The sequence below is a fragment of the Eriocheir sinensis genome, chromosome 69 (assembly GCF_024679095.1).
Source record: "Eriocheir sinensis breed Jianghai 21 chromosome 69, ASM2467909v1, whole genome shotgun sequence".
Taxonomy (NCBI): Eukaryota; Metazoa; Arthropoda; class Malacostraca; order Decapoda; family Varunidae; genus Eriocheir; species Eriocheir sinensis.
Genome location: NC_066577.1, coordinates 3,724,709 through 3,744,369, shown reverse-complemented (window position 1 = coordinate 3,744,369; position 19,661 = coordinate 3,724,709). Strand labels below are relative to the sequence as shown.

The 19,661-nt window shown below is 48.3% G+C and overlaps 1 protein-coding gene and 2 long non-coding RNA genes across 16 annotated transcripts in view; 2 read left to right on the top strand and 1 right to left on the bottom strand.

The window, feature by feature from the left end:
- The window catches only part of LOC126988395 (NPC intracellular cholesterol transporter 1-like), an 87,980-nt gene extending 78,330 nt beyond the window's left edge, over window positions 1-9,650 (top strand). The window contains exons 23-24 of one of the 2 annotated variants that reach the window (XM_050846460.1): window positions 2,059-2,210; window positions 8,699-8,847. In XM_050846460.1, coding sequence (XP_050702417.1) covers window positions 2,059-2,171 — 113 coding nt within the window. In that variant the 3' untranslated portion in view covers window positions 2,172-2,210; window positions 8,699-8,847. Of the gene's footprint in view, window positions 1-2,058; window positions 2,211-8,698 lie in introns of both variants that reach the window. The other variant, XM_050846459.1, reaches the window with a different exon arrangement.
- Window positions 2,677-4,394, top strand: LOC126988401 (uncharacterized). Its single transcript, XR_007741902.1, has 3 exons — window positions 2,677-2,952; window positions 3,031-4,255; window positions 4,331-4,394. It is a non-coding gene; the product is annotated as an uncharacterized LOC126988401 (long non-coding RNA).
- On the bottom strand, window positions 3,950-6,286 carry LOC126988399 (uncharacterized). Of its 13 annotated transcripts, none has more exons than XR_007741895.1 (4): window positions 5,565-6,285; window positions 5,022-5,437; window positions 4,804-4,989; window positions 3,955-4,631 (listed from the first exon to the last, which is right to left on the bottom strand). It is a non-coding gene; the product is annotated as an uncharacterized LOC126988399 (long non-coding RNA). The 13 variants fall into 13 exon arrangements; XR_007741888.1 differs by having other exon boundaries at window positions 3,969-4,631; window positions 4,672-4,989; window positions 5,565-6,284; XR_007741893.1 differs by having other exon boundaries at window positions 3,970-4,571; window positions 4,784-4,989; window positions 5,565-6,284.
- Window positions 9,651-19,661: the final 10,011 nt, after the last annotated feature.

Here is a 19,661-nt window from a genome sequence, read left to right as displayed (position 1 = left end):
TTTTTCTTCATCAACTTTCTTTTTTTGTCTTTTCTTTTTCTATCTTTTTTTTTTTTGTTCCATCTTTTTTTTTCTCTCCTTTCTTCAATAACTTTCTTTTTTGTCTTTTTCTTTACTTTGTTTTTTTTCGGTCTTTCCTGTTTTTATTTTCTTCTTCATTTTCTTCTTTTTTTTATCCTGTGTGTATTTCTTTCTTCTTTTTCTTCGTCTTTCTCTTCATATTTTCCTCTCCTTGTCTTTCTCTGTGGGTCTGTTTCCTTATTTTTCTTCATTTTTCTTCATTTTCTTCATCTTTCTCTTCATATTTTCCTCTCCTTGTCTTTCTCTGTGGGTCTGTTTCCTTATTTTTCTTCATTTTTCTTCATTTTCTTCATCTTTCTCTTCATATTTTCCTCTCCTTGTCTTTCTCTGTGGGTCTGTTTTCCTTTTTCTTCTTTTCTTCATTTTCTTCATCTTTCTCTTCATATTTTCCTCCCCTTGTCTTTCTCTGTGGGTCTGTTTTTTCTTTTTTCTTCCTTTCTCTTCATCTCTCACCTTTCCTTTTCTTCTTCTTCTGCATCATTTTCATCTCTGTCTCTCTTCTTCTTTTGCATTTTCTTCTTTCACTTCCTTCATTATTTTCTGCATCTTTCTCTTGCTTCTTGTGTGTGTGTGTGTGTGTGTGTGTGTGTGTGTGTGTGTGTGTGTGTGTGTGTGTAAACTCAAGCTTGTATGTCCTATAGTTTGTTTGCTTATTTTCCGACACACACACACACACACCTACCTAATCATTGCCATTGCCTGCATGTGTGTGTGTGTGTGTGTGTGCGTGCGTATAATGTTTTTTGGGGTAACAGGTCGCAAGTGTTTGAGTTATCCAGTCATTGTTTCCTGCCTTGCCTTTGTGTTCGTGGTTTGTTTTGATCTGAAGCGAAAGTTAAAAAAAGCTTATTCCTCACCAAGCTTGCGGATCATGGTCACAAGATTGTCACCTCTTCAACATATGTGCGTGTGTGTATGTGTGTGTGTGTGAGTGTGTGTGTGTGGGTGTGAGTGGGTGTGAATGAGTGGGTGGGTTTATGTGTAATCCTGGCATTGCAGAGCTTTAACCACTGAGCTACCGGTGTGATATAAGTGTGTGTGTGTGTGTGTGTGTGTGTGTGCCAGGAAATGAAATAGAAAGTAAAGAAGGGAGAAGACAACAGAGGAGAGAAAAAAAAGATGGAAGAGAGAGAGAGAGAGAGAGAGAGAGAGAGAGAGAGAGAAATACAAACATACAATAAAGAGGAGTTATTAAGAGAGAGAGAGAGAGAGAGAGAGAGAGAGAGAGAGAGAGAGACATACAAACATACAATAAATAGGAGATATGAGAGAGAGAGAGAGAGAGAGAGAGAGAGAGAGAGAGAGAGAGATACAGAAAAAAAAAATGATATTAAGAGAGAGAGAGAGAGAGAGAGAGAGAGAGAGAGAGAGAGAGAGAGAGAGAGAGAGAGAGAGAGAGAGAGAAACATACAATAAATAGGAGATATGAGAGAGAGAGAGAGAGAGAGAGAGAGAGAGAGAGAGAGAGAGAGAGAGAGAGAGAGAGAGAGAGAGAGAGAGAGAGAGAGAGAGAGAAACATACAATAAATAGGAGATATGAAGAGAGAGAGAGAGAGAGAGAGAGAGAGAGAGAGAGAGAGAGAGAGAGAGAGAGAGAGAGAGAGAGAGAGAGAGAGAGAGAGAGAGAGAGAGAGAGAGAGAGAGAGAGAGAGATACAATAAATAGGAGATATGAAGAGAGAGAGAGAGAGAGAGAGAGAGAGAGAGAGAGAGAGAGAGAGAGAGAGAGAGAGAGAGAGAGAGAGAGAGAGAGAGAGAGAGAGAGAGAGAAAACATGTACAATAAATAGGAGTTACGAAGAGAGAGAGAGAGAATGAGAAAAGTGGAAAAGAGGACAAAATAGAAGAAAATAATTGCATAATCTATCACCAGTGTGTGTGTGTGTGTGTGTGTGTGTGTGTACCATTGCTAGGCTGAGGTCAGGTCAGGTCAGGTCACACACACCTCAGACTAACCCTATAGGCCTCCCCCACACCAGGCTCGGCAACCAACCACACCAGGCAGCAGCGGCGCACCCTGGAGGTCAAGGGAGGTCAGCAGGAGGTCAAGAAGGCATCTGGCCTCCCCCTCCCCCACCCCGCCACCCCCTAGTCACCTTCCCCCCTCCCCCTCCTCCTCCTCCCTGTCTGTGTAAGAAATGAATCCCTTTGTTTTGTTTACTCTCTCTCTCTCTCTCTCTCTCTCTCTCTCTCTCTCTCTCTCTCTCTCTGTATTTTTTTGCCATATATGTTTTTTTGATATTCCTCTCTCTCTCTCTCTCTCTCTCTCTCTCTCTCTCTCTCTCTCTCTCTCTCTCTCAGAATTTTCTTTTTTGGTTTCTCCATTCCTTCTTCTTCCTCTTCTTCTTCTTTTTCCTCACCCTTTGTCCCTGTCCATACCCAGCTACCCAACCCTGGTCCTCTTCCTCTTCCCCCTCCTCCTTCTTCTTCTCCTCCCCTTCTTCTTCTCCTTCTCCTTCCCAGCTCTGTTCCCTGACTGCAATTTCTTTCTTTCGGGCATTTCCAAAAGTGACACCACAGGTCCTTATCCACAGGCATTTGGCCCCTCCACCACTATCTCCAAGGCCACAGAGGAGAGACTAGCGAGGTTACAGTATTTCCAAGGCCAGTCAGGTTACTATATTTCCAAGGCCAGTCAGGTTACTATATTTCCAAGGCCAGTCAGGTTACTGTATTTCCAAGGCCAGTCAGGTTACTGTATTTCCAAGGCCAGTCAGGTTACTATATTTCCAAGGCCAGCCAGGTTACTATATTTCCAAGGCCAGCCAGGTTACTATATTTCCAAGGCCAGCCAGGTTACTATATTTCCAAGGCCAGCCAGGTTACTATATTTCCAAGGCCAGTCAGGTTACTATATTTCCAAGGCCAGCCAGGTTACTATATTTCCAAGGCCAGCCAGGTTACTATATTTCCAAGGCCAACCGGGTTACTTTATTTCCAAGGCCAGTCAGGTTACTATATTTCCAAGGCCACAGCACTCAGGTTTACTTATTTCCAAGGCCTCAGAGGAGTGATTAGCAAGGTTACTATATTTCCAAGGCCAGTCAGGTTACTATATTTCCAGGGCCACAGCACTCAGATTTACTTATTTCCAAGGCCTCAGAGGAATGATTAGCAAGGTTACAATATTTCCAAGGCCAGTCAGGTTACAATATTTCCAAGGCCTGTCAGGTTTACATATTTCTAAGGCCACAGAAAAGAGCTTAGTCAGGTTAATGTATTTCCAGCTAGGTTTGCAGAGAGGTTCATCAGGTTTAATGTATTTCCAAGGGCCACAGAGAGATAATATTCAGGTTAATGTATTTCCAAGGGTGTAGAAAAGAGATCAGTCAGGTTTGCAGAGAGACTAGTAAGGTTTAATGTATTTCCAAGGCCACAGAAGAGATAAAAGCCAAGTTATAATATTTCCAAGGCCACAGAAGAGATGATTGTCAGGTTACAGTATTTCCAAGGCTACAGCAGACATATTTGACAGGTTCCAAGGCCACAGAAGAGATGAGAGTCAGGTTACAGTATTTCCAAGGCTTCAACAGAGATATTTGACAGGTTATTTCCAAGGCCACAGAGATAAAAGTCAGGTTACAGTATTTCCAAGGCTACAACAGAGATATTTGACAGGTTATTTCCAAGGCCACAGAAGAAATGATAGTCAGGTTGCAATATATCCAAGGCCACAACAGAGATATTTGACAGGTTATTTCCAAGGCCACAGCAGACATATTTGACAGGTTATTTCCAAGGCCACAGAAGAAATGATAGTCAGGTTGCAATATATCCAGGTTGCAATATATCCAAGGCCACAACAGAGATATTTGACAGGTTATTTCCAAGGCCACAGAGATCATAGTCAGGTTATAGTATTTCCAAGGGCTACAACAGAGATATTTGACATTTTATTTCCAAGGCCACAGAGATCATAGTCAGGTTATAGTATTTCCAAGGGCTACAACAGAGATATTTGACAGGTTATTTCCAAGGGCTACAGCAGAGATATTTGACAGGTTATTTCCAAGGCCACAGAGATCATAGTTAGGATATAGTATTTCCAAGGGCTACAACAGAGATATTTGACAGGTTATTTCCAAGGCCAAAGACGAGATATTTGACAGGTTATTTCCAAGGCCACAACAGAGATATTTGACAGGTTATTTCCAAGGCCACAGAGATCATAGTCAAGTTATAGTATTTCCAAGGCTACAGCATAGATATTTGACAGGTTATTTCCAAGGCCACAGAAGAAATGATAGTCAGGTTGCAATATTTCCAAGGCCACAACAGAGATATTTGACAGGTTATTTCCAAGGCCACAACAGAGATATTTGACAGGTTATTTCCAAGGCCACAGAAGAGGTGATAGGTGTAAGTACTTCCTGGTGGCTTTTTAAGATGTGTTTTCAACTTTCTGACTTCACAAGATCGACTTTTTCTCTACTTGCTGACTTCATGAGACCCAGCAACTATTTGTCTCTTCTGTTTACTTACCAATGCCCACCTACTTATCCTAATGCCCACCTACTTACCCTAATGCCCTCCTACTTACCCTAATGCCCACCTAGTTACCCTAATGCCCACCTACTTACTATAAGGCCCACCTACTTACCCTAATGCCCTCCTACTTACCCCAACACCCTTTCCCATGCCCACTTACCCCGACTCCCTTTCCCCTCCCCACCTACTTATCTCAACACCCTTTCCCATGCCCACCTACTTACCCTAATGCCCACCTACTTACCCTAATGCCCTCCTACTTACCCCAACACCCTTTGCATGCCTGCCTACTCACCCCAACACCCTTTCCATGCCCTCCTACTTATCCCAACACCCTTTCCCATGCCCACCTAATTACCCTAATATCCTCCTACTTACCTGAATGTCCTCTTACTTACCCCAACACCCATTCCCATGCCTACCTACTTACCCTAATTCCCTTTTCCATGCACACCTACTTACCCTAATGCCCTTTTCCATGCACACCTACTTACCCTAATGCCCTTTTCCATGCACACCTACTTACCCTAATGCCCTTTTCCATGCCTACCTACTTACCCTAATGCCCTTTTCCATGCCTACCTACTTACCCTAATGCCCTTTTCCATGCACACCTACTTACCCTAATGCCCTTTTCCATGCACACCTACTTACCCTAATGCCCTTTTCCATGCACACCTACTTACCCTAATGCCCTTTTCCATGCCTACCTACTTACCCTAATGCCCTTTTCCATGCACACCTACTTACCCTAATGCCCTTTTCCATGCACACCTACTTACCCTAATGCCCTTTTCCATGCACACCTACTTACCCTAATGCCCTTTTCCATGCACACCTACTTACCCTAATGCCCTTTTCCATGCCTACCTACTTAACCTAATGCCCTTTCCATGCCTACCTACTTACCCTAATGCCCTTTTCCATGCAGACCTAATTACCCTAATGCCCTTTTCCATGCAATCCTACTTACCCTAATGCCCTTTTCCATGCACACCTACTTACCCTAATGCCCTTTTCCATGCACACCTACTTACCCTAATGCCCTTTTCCATGCCTACCTACTTACCCTAATGCCCTTTTCCATGCCTACCTACTTACCCTAATGCCCTTTTCCATGCCTACCTACTTACCCTAATGCCCTTTTCCATGCACACCTACTTACCCAATGCCCACCTACTTACCCCAACACTTTTCCCATGCTTATCCTATCCTGGCATCCATCAGTTCTGTTGTTCTCCCATCCTTACATCCTATCCTATCCTATCCATACAGTCCTATCCTATCCTATCCATACAGTCCTATCCTATCCTATCCATACAGTCCATCCTTGCATCCTTCAGCCTGTCCTTCCATCCTACTGAGTGTTGATATCCTGCACCTCCATGGAAGCAATCACCCTCTCTTCCTCCTCACGACACAACTTTTGACCCACACTGTACTTCACTGCATCAACAAACACTTATTTTTGGGGCACTCCACTTGCTGACCATTGTGTGTGTGTGTGTGTGTGTGTGTGTGTGTGTGACTTGACCTCTTTTTCTTCTTCTTCCTCCTCCTCGTCATCATCATCTTATTTTTCTCCCTTTTCTTTTCCTTTTTGTTTTCCTTCCATGTTTTCTTCCTTAGACCTCTGAGGCTTCATAGGTTTTTCTTCCTTCCTTCCATTCTTTCATTATTTTTATCCCTGTTTCATTGCACTTTTTCCTTGGTAGGGGGTGGTGGTGGTGGTGGTGGTGGTGGTGGTGGTGCATGCGTGGTAATATTAGTGGTGGTGGTGTGTTGTAAGGAGAAACAGAAGCAATGATATTAACCCAAGCACACACAACCCTTCAGTGAGCCTTCTGTGTGGGCCGGCCTGGGTGTGCTCACTGCCTTGGCTTCCTTTACTTTCCCTCACCCTTCAATACCTGTGTCACACCAGTCTCGGGACCAGTTTGACAACCCAACACAGAGCCATGGTCAGCTCCCACACCAAACTTTTTTCTCCACAATGGTCCTAAAAAGATTTCCTGTGTGTTGTTTCTGAAGTATTCCTCCTTTCTACATCAACGCCAAACACTATGCAGGGAATTTTTGCAGTATTTTGTGTTTGGTTGGAAGCGGACAAGTCAGGTGGGGCCAGATTCATCAAGCCACTACAAGACCGGTCATTGGTAAGTCTTTTAGTAAATCTGTCCTCTACGAATGACCCTTGTGTTTGGGCCACTCCGATGACAGTGAATGAAATACTGGCCTGGTCGACACTTCTTTCACTGCCATTGGACTCGCTGTAAGATCAAGAGCGTTCCTAAATGATGGAGTTACCGGAAGACTTACCAACAACATGTCTCGTAAGTGGTTTAATGAATCTGGCCTCTGGATTGGATTAACACTGGCCCTTAACCCGGTAGCAGCGACGGGACAATTCTGTGTCTTCACCGTGTGGCAGCGACGGGACAATTCTGTGTCTTTACCGTGTAGCAGCGACGGGACAATTCTGTGTCTTTACCGTGTGGCAGCAACGGGACAGATTTTTGCCATGATATAAACCTACCAAAATAGATGATGCATAAACTGATCACAAATGCTTTGATATATATTATGAAATGGCTTGCGTGAGTGATGATTTTTTCTCATTTTTTTCGCTTGGAGGGAAGGGCCTTTAAGAAACACAATCCCTGCAGCTACCGGGTTAACCTAATTTAACCCGGTAGCAGCGATGGGACAATTTTGTGTCTTTACCGTGTGGCAGCGACAGGACAGATTTTTGCCATGATATAAACCCCCAAAATAGATGATGCATAAACTGATCACAAATGCGTTGAGATATATTATGAAATGGTTTGCGTGAGTCATGTTTTTTCTCATTTTCTTGCTTGGAGGGAAGGCCCTTTAAGAACACAATCCCTGCAGCTACTGGGTTAACCTAATTTAACTTAACTTAGTCTAACTTAGGGCCACTTCGACAGTCCAACACGGAGTCAGTCAGCGCCCAAACCGAACTTTATCCTCCACAATGATCCGTTTTACTCAACACCAGATCCTAAAGAGATTTTCTGTGTGGTTTCCCAAGTAGGATTGAGGATGTTCAGCGTAGGAGAAGGTGACAGCTGAGTGTTGTTGAAGAATAGGGGATAGTTTTTTTGTTTTTTTACAGCAGAGGAGTCAGTTCAAGGGCACAAAAAAGTAAACAAATGTGAAAAAAAAAACCATGTCGAGTTGATAGGTGGAGAAATTGAGTTTTTGAGAGGCGTTGAAGGACACCAGGTTGTTCTTGCCCCATTCCTCCTTTTCACATCAACGCCAAACACTACACAGGGAATCGTCGTATTATGTGTTTAGCTGGGAGGTGACAAACTCGCTGTGTTGGGCGATAAGACTGGCCCTTAGAGTAGGAGAGTGTGGCCACTTTCACTACCCAAAGAGCCGCACGAGATTCAAATTGACGCTAATATGATATTGTTTTTTGTCCTCTGGGTATGATCAAGATCTCGATGAAGTACCCAACCACACAAAACACTACAGTATCACCAGAATGGAACAAGCTCACGTCTTCAGCGGTCCAACACGATTGACTCATTTAATAACAAGCTCAACCGACACTTCCTTCAATTTAATACTCACTAAACCGGAAATGCAATCATGGTGGCATTTGATATAGTATAATTTCCACTTTGTCTGGACCACATAGGCTCCATGTGGTCTGAATATCTATGTAAATCTATGTAAAGCAGTTTGAATTTCACACGGCTTTGGGTATCAACTTGCCGCCACTCTCCTGCTCCACGGCTAATTGTTGTCCAGAGCACCTTTAAGATTTGTTGCCTCGAGCATTCAGGGTCTTATATGATAACATCTTGGCTCGGTATAATGCACTGAAATATTCTTGTTGTGATATAGATGTAGCTGGGTGAGGTAAATTTTGCTGGGTGGTGAAATACTGAAATACCACACACACACACTTTCACTGCCCAAACACACACACACACACACACTTTCACTGCCCAAACACACACACACACATACACATACACACACACACTGCCCCAACCCCACATACACACACACACTGCCCCAACCCCACACACACACAGCACTCCCTCCCCTCCCCCCTTACACACACACTCACCCATGCCCCGTCCCTTGCAGGCCCGAGGTCCAATCGTTGCCGTGCCTTGAAGCAGCAGTGGAGTCACCTCGCCGAAAGTTTCCACGGCTCGATGTCTCTGGAGGATGAGGTGCCGGATGACCCCCAGGCAGCCAACCCTCAGTCACCCCTCGACACACAGCACATCCACCCCCAGATCCACGCTTCATACGGAGCAGTGGACAACCCGGGGGTAGTGCTGGCGTGAGGGTGTGTGTGTGTGTGAAAGTGTGTTAGGAGGGGCAGTGATATGTGTGGGTGTGTGAGGTGGGGGAGGCTGTGGTTGTGAGTGTGTGTGTGTGTGTGTGTGCGTAGGAGAGAGAGAGAGAGAGTGAGTGTAAGAGCCATAATTTCAGCCACTCTTACACTGTGCCTTGTCAGAATCTCAAAAAAACAAGTTAAAAAAGATCAGAGCATTCACCTGTTATGTGTGTGTGTGTGTGTGTGTGTGTGTGTGTGTGTGAAGCCCCTTACTCAGGTATTTACAGTTTTATATAAGGAAGCAGCAGTTTCCTTGCGAGTGTGTGTTTGTTGTTTCTCTTTGTCTACGAAACGTCGCACATACTCATGTCAAAGTCAATTTCCTGCAAGAGTCGACCCCCAAGGCTGTGCTGTTCCATGTAGATATTGTACCCCCAAGAGCAGTAGCGGTAGTGGGTCCAAATGTATTACTGTTATTATTATTGTAAGTAGTGATAGTATCTGTAGTAGTAGTAGTGGTAGTGAGCCCCTAGAATAGTATATATCATCCCTGTTAAGGTCGGCCTTCCTGAAGCGTTTTCAAGCCTTCAGCCTTGGCACGAGTATTTGCGACAAGTTCTCTAATTATTGTTCTATGTATTTTGTGTGTTGTTCCCCGGCCTGTTACGGAGACTCGGTTGTCCCGCGTCAGTACCGTTGTGTTGGCCTTGTTATGATGGCTTGCAGCAGTTAATAAAGAGTTCCATGACTTGTCCCCTGTGTCCACATTTACAACATCTCTTCACCCCTGACGAGTCTTGGGAAGTCCCTCTCTGTTTCTTTCCATCAAGCCGGGAACAGTTTTGGAGATGTTTTGGGTAAGCCTCCACAGCAGGACAGGGAAAGCATCTAGCGTCGTGGTGTGTCAGGGATTGCTTGCCATCTCTTGCTTCCTGCTGCAGCCGCCCAACAGCTCCAGTGAAAAGAAGGCGCAGCGTGTGAGTCCCTCCTGCCAGTGCACAGCCTCCCCCTTGTCAAGGCCTTCAGAGTGCTCCTTGGGGCACTGTTGGTAACAGGCACCTTGTGGCTCCAGGCTGAATTTCAGGGGATCTCAGAGCAGCTTGGAGCCCCAGAGGTGTTGTGTACACGGCCCATCGATGTGTGGGCACGCCCCACCACCGCACCAATCCAACCCAGGCAGGCGCCCCGCCTGCCTGGTAGGCAATCCACCTGGGCTGGTACAGCTGAAAACCAGCTGCCTGCCAGGGAGGGCATCTGCGGCACAGAAAAATCTCTTCCATACATCAGGGTTGGAAAAAAAGGTTAAAAATAATTAAGGGCTTTGTTGTGTTTTATTAGGATTATTGTTTTTTGTTTATTTTTATTTTCATCGTGTAAATGTAAATCAGTTCAAAGAACCAATAATTACAAAGTAGACCCGACCCTCAGTTTCCCAGACTAATAGTGTGAAGCACGTGTCAAGAACCACAGCAGGCCGGCAAGGAATGGCTGCTGTCCGGGGGCCACGTCCTGTGCCGGTGTGGTGTCATAAGACAGCCGCTATAATTAGACATCCCATCTTGATCTGCGCATGCGCGGGCTTTGTTTACAAACAGAGGGTGGATGAGCTATGACACGGTACCGTGTGTTTTGTCGACTGCCTATCATGAAACGTCCCACCTAAGTTATTCTTTATCTTTTTGAAAGTGATAAATGAGATAACCTACAGCCTTTGTATATCAGTAAATGATAAATGAGGTAGCCTACACCCCTTGTAGTCAGTAAATGAGATAACCTGCACCCTTGTATTTCAGTAAATATTCTCCCACTATCTCCTAAGATTTCTCTTCTCATTGACCGTCATGTTTCTTGGATACTCTCCATTTAGTAGTATCTGAATAATAGGGTCCATGTCATCCTTGAATTTGGCCATTTTCCCACAATAGCTGCCATGGTGCCTTGCCGCCATCTTGCCTGGGACAAACGACGATATCAACACTGTGTTTGTAAACATTGGGTTCCGCTTATGCGCAGATTGGGATGGGATGTCTTATTATTGCCGGATGTCTCATGACACCACACCGGGCTGGCTATGTCCAGTGTTCTCTGCCTACCCCGGGCTGTACCGCACTTTGTTCAACACACTCAGACGGCACATTTAAGGAAAATAACTAAAGCAAGTTATTGGCAGACTTCCAATACATGTCAACAAAGGAGGCACCGTCGACGAGTCACCTAGTGTCTGCGATTCTATTAATTTTCAACTGGTGCTGAAGCACAGGTATCGTACTACTGCAATTTTTTTAATGAATGTTCTTCTATAAAAATTAAATAATGAAAAACTGAATGCTAGCTACAAGCAGCTGCTCAGCTGATCCATGTAAACACAGTGTCAGCAGTGGCAATGCAGCATTTGTAAATTTCTTGATTCTCCGTGGCCAAAAATATTACAGGTAATCCTCAAGTTACGACGAATGCAACTTATGACTGTTTACACTTACGATCAGGCCAATGATGTTAGTAATACTTCCTTAAGTATTAAGTATCCTGGCATGGGTAGAGCAGCGGTTTGTTTGCACAGCATTTCCACACCTACAGCCGCCGCTGGCTGGGCCGGAGGAGGGGAGAGTCATCCCTCTCAGGTACCTGCTGTTGCACTCAAGCTGTAAACACTTCTCACACTACAGTCACTGGCTGCTACTCCACCAGTTTCCAGACCTGCAGTCTGCTGGACAGGCACGCCGCTAGATTCAGCAGGTGCCGGCTGGCCAGCACATGAGCCAGGCAAGGCTGTAGTAGCCAGTAACCTCCACACTTTACAAGTCCTGCCTGTGTTCAGTTCAGCCATCATCCCACGCAGGTCCTGGCAGGTTCAGCCTGAGCCTGGACAGTCCATCACCTGAGTGCAGCCAAGACGCCATCCCAGAACAACAGCTCCCTCACATCGTAACTGCACATAACGTAAAGCTGCACAATGCTGCCAGGCTGATGGGCCACTTGAGTGCAGGCCCAGGGCGAGGCCAGCGCATGAGGACAGAAGAGGGGAAGGGGGGGGGGGCATTGGTTCATGAACGCTGCCTTAATTTTGGCAGGGGGACATTTGAATATTTTATTTTATTTTTTATCATAAATTTTGACATGACCTGCCTGTCTGTGAAATGCCAGAATTTGCTCTTTACTACACTCCCACACGGCCACTGCGTGTAACGAAACACACGAGAAATTAATCCAGACAAGGAAAGGTTTGCCGGCGCCGGGGATCGAACCCGCGACCAGCGTAACGGGAGAGCCACTCCTTTACCAGTCGGCCAAAGAGGTACCCCGCTGGCTAAGTGGGTTATGGGAGACTCGCCCATCAGGCAAGTCGGCACTACATCTGTAACAAACCCCGAGGGCAAGGACAGTAAATGTTGGAGCAACGCGGAGCAGGATCTGAGAATTAAGTTATGGAGGCGATGCCGAGACAGTGCTGATGTGTGTTGCAAGCAGGAAGTACGATACAAGGGACAAGGATGTACAACAATAATGTTATGGTGCAGCAGGAATAACACCGGACTCAGTGGAGTAGGAGTTTTGACTCAGTATATGCTGGCAGAAAATGTAATAGAAGCGGAGATATAATAATTATGAGGATGGGGAAACTTAAGTTGGTATTACTATATAGGAGAATCAGTACACAAATATTTTCAGTTTGCACCAAAAGTTTGAGGAACAGCACAGGGAAAGCAGGAAATGGGAAAACTTTGGAAGATGAAGTGGCAGGAGTTTCTGAACCAGATGGATGGGCAATTGGAGGAGACTGTGTAATGCCCCGACGCGCTTATTTTCTATCCTTCCTATTTCTCAACACGGCCTCTGCGTGTATCGAAATAACACGAGAAATTAATCAAGACAAAGTGAGGGTATTCCCCGGCTGCCTGGGATTGAACCCGCGACCAGCGTGACGGGAGAGCCACTCCTTACCGAGTCGGCCAAAGAGGTACCCCACTGGCTAAGTGGGTTATGGGAGGCTCGTTCATCAGGCCGTCGCCGCACTACAACTGAATGGCCATATATATTGGGAGACATTAAATAGGATTATGGGATGTGCATGGTTATGGTGACAAATGATGACTCATTACATAAACGATTATTCTGTGAGAATGAACACTCGCAAAGGACCTGCGACCTTAACAAAGACTTGAAAAACAATAATATCGCAGGTCCTTTGTTATAGGCCTACTGCTCTCAGAATTAGCAGCAGCAGCAGAAAACAAGTTATTGCCAATAGACGTCCCACAATGACTGATCCACAATTCAGCCTATTGCAAAACCATTTTTGCCAGATCGGTTTGGCGTTGGGGGGGGGGCCCCCCCCAAAAAAAAAAAATTCTACCCACAACGGGTAGATTTTGGGTGGCGCAAAGCTTGGCTTCCTCCAACGTGGCCTGCAGGTCCGTCCTGTTGAACCGCTGCAGAGAGGAATGCACGTGACGCTTCATGCATCCCCGCACCAGCTGGATGGCGCTGAGTTCAGGATGGCCGGGTGGCAAACGCACAACCTCATGGCCCCAATAACGGATGATGTTGTCCACCACGTATTGGGTCTCGGGCCTGTTCTGCTGGCAGATGTCAACAGCTCAGGCCGTGTGGCGCCAGGTGGGATGGGTAGCCTGCGTTGCTCCAGCCAGCTGATGAGGTCCGCTTTTCTGGTCGCCGTGGTGGGGCACCGACTCTCCTCCGTCAGCAGGCTGTGGTATGGTGCATTATCCAGCACCAGTACCGATGGCTCGGGCAGTGACGGAAGGAGCTGCGTTGTCTGCACCCAGCGGAGGAACAGCTCGCTGTTCATCTCGCCGTGATAGTCGCCACTGGTGTTTTTGGCCGGGTAACAAAGGAAGGAGTCCTCAAGGAAGCCATTGGTCGTACCAGCTGCAACAAACACGAAACAGTCAGTCATATTTGTAATCTTGAGGGATATATCCCACAAACAAGCCCGTCTTTGAATCTCGGAGATCAGCAGCTCCGTGTCATGATAATGTTGTGCTGGAAGCTTCCCCCGGCGACCATAGGCCTCTAGAAGGCTCCCGGAGAAACGAGCAAAGGGGCGGGGAGGAAGGCGAGCCGTCCGCGCCCCACGGGGCGCGGCCCGGCGCCAGGCGGGAAGTGTTGCCAACTCGCATATATTTTTGCTACATGTTCTTGTATGATCTGAAATATACTGTAATATTCTAGACTGTACTGTTCTGGATATATATAGGAGAAGAGGGCGAGAGAGAGTCAGTCCCAGTCATAGTAAGCTAGTGGTAAGTGAAGAGTCAGAGTGAAGTGTACTACTAAAGAAGAATATTAAACTACAGAAACTGTGCAAAGTGTTTACATATCTCCCTCCCACGGAGTCTCCTGACGGCGACACGGAACCCAAGTAACACGTCCGGCATAACACTGGTGTCAGGAGTGTAGGCATTTGTTTTTCGCCATGGAGACTCGTTCCCAAGCTGCCCAGAGGGACGACATGTTGACTGAACTTTTGGAAGCCTTGAGACTACAGGGGGAGAAACAAGAAAGAGCACTCCAAGAACTCAAAGAACAACAAGAAAGAGCACAGCAACAACAAGAAGGAACACTCCAAGAACTCAAAGAACAACAAGAAAGAGCACACCAAGAACTCAAAGAACAACAAGAAAGAGCACAGCAACAACAAGAAGGAACACTCCAAGAACTCAAAGAACAGCTAGAAGATCGCTTCACAGGATTACAGCTACAGCTTAAAGCAGTACAAGATGGAAGTGAGTCAGTGCGAAGAGAAATGACTGATGTAACCACGAACTTGGGACAACGCCTGATAGAAGTGGAGAAAGAACACACAAATCTTCAACAAGAGATGGAGGTGGTACGGGAGACGACACACAAAGAAATATTAGAAGTGCAGGGAAAGGTGAACCGTACTGAACAGGCAGTTTGTGACGTAAGTGACAGAGTGAAGGCCCTTGAAGACTGCTTGGCTGGAAACGGACAGCCAGTGCCTGCAGGGACTAGTTGTACCCAAGATGCTTCTCCTACGCAAGTCCGGGGTAGTTTGAGCCCTGTTTCGCCTGAGTTTATACCCGCAAGAAGTTCCGCCAGCCCCATGGGTCTGCTGGGTTCGCCTGTTAGAAAGAAGCCTCAGGAGTTTGATGGCAAGGTCTCCTGGGAGGCTTACCGCGCTCAGTTTGAGCTGTTGGCAGCTCGGAACGGATGGGATGACCAAGAGTGCGCGGTACAGCTGGCCACTAGCCTGAAAGGGGCGGCGCTGGAGGTCCTTGCTCAGCTCGACAATGCGACAAAGGGCAGCTACAGCGGGCTGGCACAGGCGCTGGAGCAACGATATGGGACCAAGCACCAGAACGAGCTCTTCAGGGTTAGGTTCAGAACCCGCAACAGGAGGCGCGGCGAGTCTCTTCAGGAACTCGCTCAGGACCTTGAGAGCATGGCGCACAAGGCATACCCAGGTGCCACCCCTGACCTGCTGACGGTTTTGCTGCGTGATCAATTCATCGATGCCCTGGACAGCCCTCAGCTGAAGATACAAGTGAACCAAGCTAAGCCAACATCAATGCAGGAAGCTCTGGCACGTGCCATGGAGTTTGAGTCCTTTGTTAGGTCTAGCTTGTCAAGCTTCAGGGACGACTCGACTTCTGGCTTTAGGGCACGAAAGGGCGCTGTCAGCGACACAGACAGGTTCCAAGGAAAGTGCTGGTACTGCGAGAAGGTTGGGCACAAGGAGAACGAATGCTATAAGAGGAAGAAGGAATATGAAGGTGCCGCTAAGAAGAAGCCCAGGGAAGGACCCAAGTGCTGGACCTGTGGAGAAAAGGGGCACTGGAAGAATGAGTGTCGGAAAAATGTGCCCCAACGAGGGACCACCACTGGGAAACTAAGAAGGACTGGTTCACGGGGGCAACGACCAGTCTGTCCTGTACATGCCCCGAAGATATCAGTGTGCAGGAGAACCACCATGACAAGCTGCCAAGTGGAGGGCAAGGTTGACGGAGTGTTGTGGCCTGTGGTCGTCGATACAGGCTCGGAACGCACATTGGTGCGGCCTGACGTGGTGAGTCATCGTCGGCTTCCTAAGACGCCGCATCGACTGTGCGGAGTCACAGGACACTACGCAGAGCTCAGAGGCCCAGTGGACGTGAAGTTTGAGCTCGGAGGAAAGGAAGAGTTCCTCTCTGTGTACGTGGCCGACATGGATGACCCCTGCATCCTAGGTATGGATTATCTTGTCTCCCACAGGTGCGAGCTGGACTTCCGCGCTAAGCAGCTGACTGTAGGAGGAAGGAGGGTGCCACTGACGACTGTGAACAAGGAAGACCTGCCAGTGACGGTCAAGCGCACCACCATTATTCCTCCGAGGTCGGAGATGCTGTTACCCTGTCAAATTACGGGTGCCCCCCCGGCTAGCCTGTGTGTGGTAGAGAGTGGAAGTCGATGCCCGGTAGAAAACGGGGTGATTGTAGGCAGTACTTTGGTAGACCCTGCTGCAGCGGAAGTGCCTGTCGTCGTGGCCAATGTCTCCTTCAGCCCAAAGAAAATAAAACAAGGGACCATGGTGGGGTTGTGCCAAGAGATCGACCAGAAACCAAGAACCTGTGTCTGCAGGAGAACCCTGACGAAGCCCCAGGAGGAGCTGCCTGACTACCTGTGCGACCTGTTTGACAGGAGCTCCAAGTGTCTAGACTCTAGAGGAACCCCAAGTGGAACAGCTCAGGGAGCTTCTCGTGAGAAATGCAGATGTGTTTTCCACAGGAGACCTGGACTTGGGGTGTACGGACCTGGTAGAGCACCACATCGACACAGGTAGCCACCGCCCAGTGAAGCAAGCTCCTCGAAGGATGGCACCAGCCCGTCGCAAGGAGATGGATGAGGTAATGGATGATCTCCGGCAACAAGGGTTAATCGAGCGGTCCAGCAGCCCGTGGGCGTCTGCTGTAGTGCTCGTCAGGAAAAAGGACGGTTCCCTCAGGTGCTGCGTGGACTACCGAGCCCTCAACGATCTCACCATCAAGGATTCATACCCACTCCCACGGATCGACGACACGTTCGACGCCTTGGTGGGCTCCAAGTGGTTTTCAACACTGGATATGAAGTCTGGGTATCACCAAGTCAAAATGGCGGAACAGGACAAAGAGAAAACAGCCTTCTCCTACGGTCAAGGCCTGTGGCAGTTTAAGGTCATGCCCTTTGGCCTGCTGTGCAACGCCGGCCACGTTTGAGCGGCTGATGGAGAGGGTGCTGGAGGGACTTCACTGGAAGACGGCACTCATCTACCTCGACGACGTGATTGTCTTTGGCCAGACCTTCGAGCAGGAGATGGAAAGGCTATCAGAGGTTTTCGCCCGGTTTAGAGCTGCACACCTTAAGCTCAGCCCGAAGAAATGCTGTCTGTTCCAAAAGGAGGTCCAATACTTGGGACACATCGTGAGCGAGGCTGGAGTACGCACTGATCCTGAGAAGGTGGCTGCGGTAAGGGACTGGCCGACACCCACCAACGTGAAGGAGCTGCGGAGCTTCCTCGGGTTGTGCTCATACTACCGCAGGTTTGTGAAAGGCTTCGCTACGATTGCTGCACCACTGCACCTCCTGACGAAGAAGGGGCGCAAGTTTGAGTGGACAGCGGAAACTCAGGTTGCCTTTGAGAAGCTCAAGGAGGCCCTCATCAGCTCGCCCGTACTCACCTACCCAGACCACTCTAAGCCTTTTATACTGGACTGTGATGCCAGTGATGAGGGGATTGGTGGAGTGCTGTCCCAGGCATGTGCCGACATGGAACGGGTTGTGGCCTACTTCAGCAAGAACTTCACCCCAGCCGAGAAAAACTATTGCGTGACCCGGAAAGAACTCCTGGCAGTAGTCAAGAGCCTTGACTTTTTCCATGCTTACCTGTATGGTGCAGCTTTCACCATCCGCACGGATCACGCTGCATTACGGCGGCTGAAGTCACTGAAAACCCTGAGGGCCAGCTTGCTCGCTGGATAGGTAAACTAGAGCAGCATCACTACACTATTGTGCACCGATCTGGACTAACACACGGTAACGCGGACAGCTTGAGCCGGCGCCCATGCCTACCGGAGTGTCAACATTGCCTCCAGAGGGAAAGCGTCCAGAATATGTGCCGCCGCACTACAGTGGAACAGACAGCGGAGGTGCCATGGGAAGACTTGGGAAAACTGCAGAAGGAGGACCGAGATCTGAGACCAATTATGGAGTGGCTGAGTCAGTCGTCAACGCGACCTGGGTGGGAAGTAATCTCGAGAGAAAGCCCTACCACCAAGAATTACTGGACTCAGTGGGACACTCTTCGGATAGACGACGGGGTGTTGCAGCGACGCTGGGTCTCTCATGATGGTCTTGACCACTACTGGTCCACGGTGTTACCTGTGAAGTCCCGGGAAGGCGTCTTGAAAGAAATGCACGACAACATCACCAGCGGACACCTAGGGGTAAAGAAGACACTGAGTCGCCTGCGCCAAAGGTTCTACTGGGTTGGCATGAGGAAGGACGTGGAAGAATGGTGTCACGCGTGTGAGGTGTGCTGTGCAAAGAAGGGCCCCAAGAAGCGTCACCGTGCCCCACTGCAACTATACCAGGTTGGAGCCCCCATGGAACGGGTGGCAGTGGATATAGCAGGACCCTTGCCTCTGACGACGAACGGAAATAGGTACATCTGTGTCACAATGGATTACTTCACCAAGTGGCCGGAAGCCTACGCCATCCCTGACCAGGAAGCCACTACCATCGCCAAGGTTTTGGTGGAGGAGTTCTTCTGTCGCTTCGGTGTGCCTAACGAGCTCCATTCCGACCAGGAAGGAATTTTGAGTCAACAGTCCTTGCTGAGTGCTGCAAGCTTCTGGGTATCAAGAAGACCCGGACCACCCTCTGCACCCACAGTCAGATGGAATGGTGGAGAGGTTTAATTGGACGTTGGGCCAGGAGTTGGCCAAGCAGTGCAACAATGATCAGTCTTCATGGGATCAGAAGCTGCCTGCGCTTCTCATGGCCTACAGGTCTGCCGCCCACGAGACTACGGGGTATTCACCGGCAAAGCTGATGTTTGGACGTGAGCTGCGATTGCCGGTGGACCTACTGACAGGAAGGCCTCCTGGGGAAAGTCTTCCAAGGGACGCCTCCAGTTTTGCCCGTCAACTAGAGGAACGGCTGGAAGAGGTGCACCATCAAGTCCGTGGTGCCTTGAAGTTCTCCGGGGAGGCCATGAAGCGCGGTTACAATATGAGGGCAAGCCACGTTGACTTCAAGGAAGGAGACCGAGTCTGGCTTTACAACCCGCAGAGGAAGAAAGGACAGTCTCCGAAGTTACAGAGCCCTGGGAAGGCCCTTACACTGTGCTAGAACGCCTCTCCGACGTGACTTACCGAATCCGGAGAACGGAAAAGACCAAGCCGAAAGTTGTCCACGTCAACCGCCTATGGAGGTACCACGGTCCGGGAAACTACACCTGGAACAACTACAGACACCCACCAGCCGACGAAAACGCAAGGGACGTCCAGGACCGAGAGGAGGTCGACGACGACGTAGGCCTCCTGGCCCTTTCAGCCGAGGGAGATAACCTCCCGGCTTCGGCAGATGTTCCAGGGACACCCCAAGAAGCGGACGACGACGAGGCGCACCAAGAGACAGACGCGCAGGAGGCAACGAACAGAAGACAGAGACAACGCAGGCGTCCACAGCGATACGACGATTATTATGTTTTTGATTAATTCTCTTATGTTTGTACATAGTTAAGTGTGTGATCGGGACGATCAC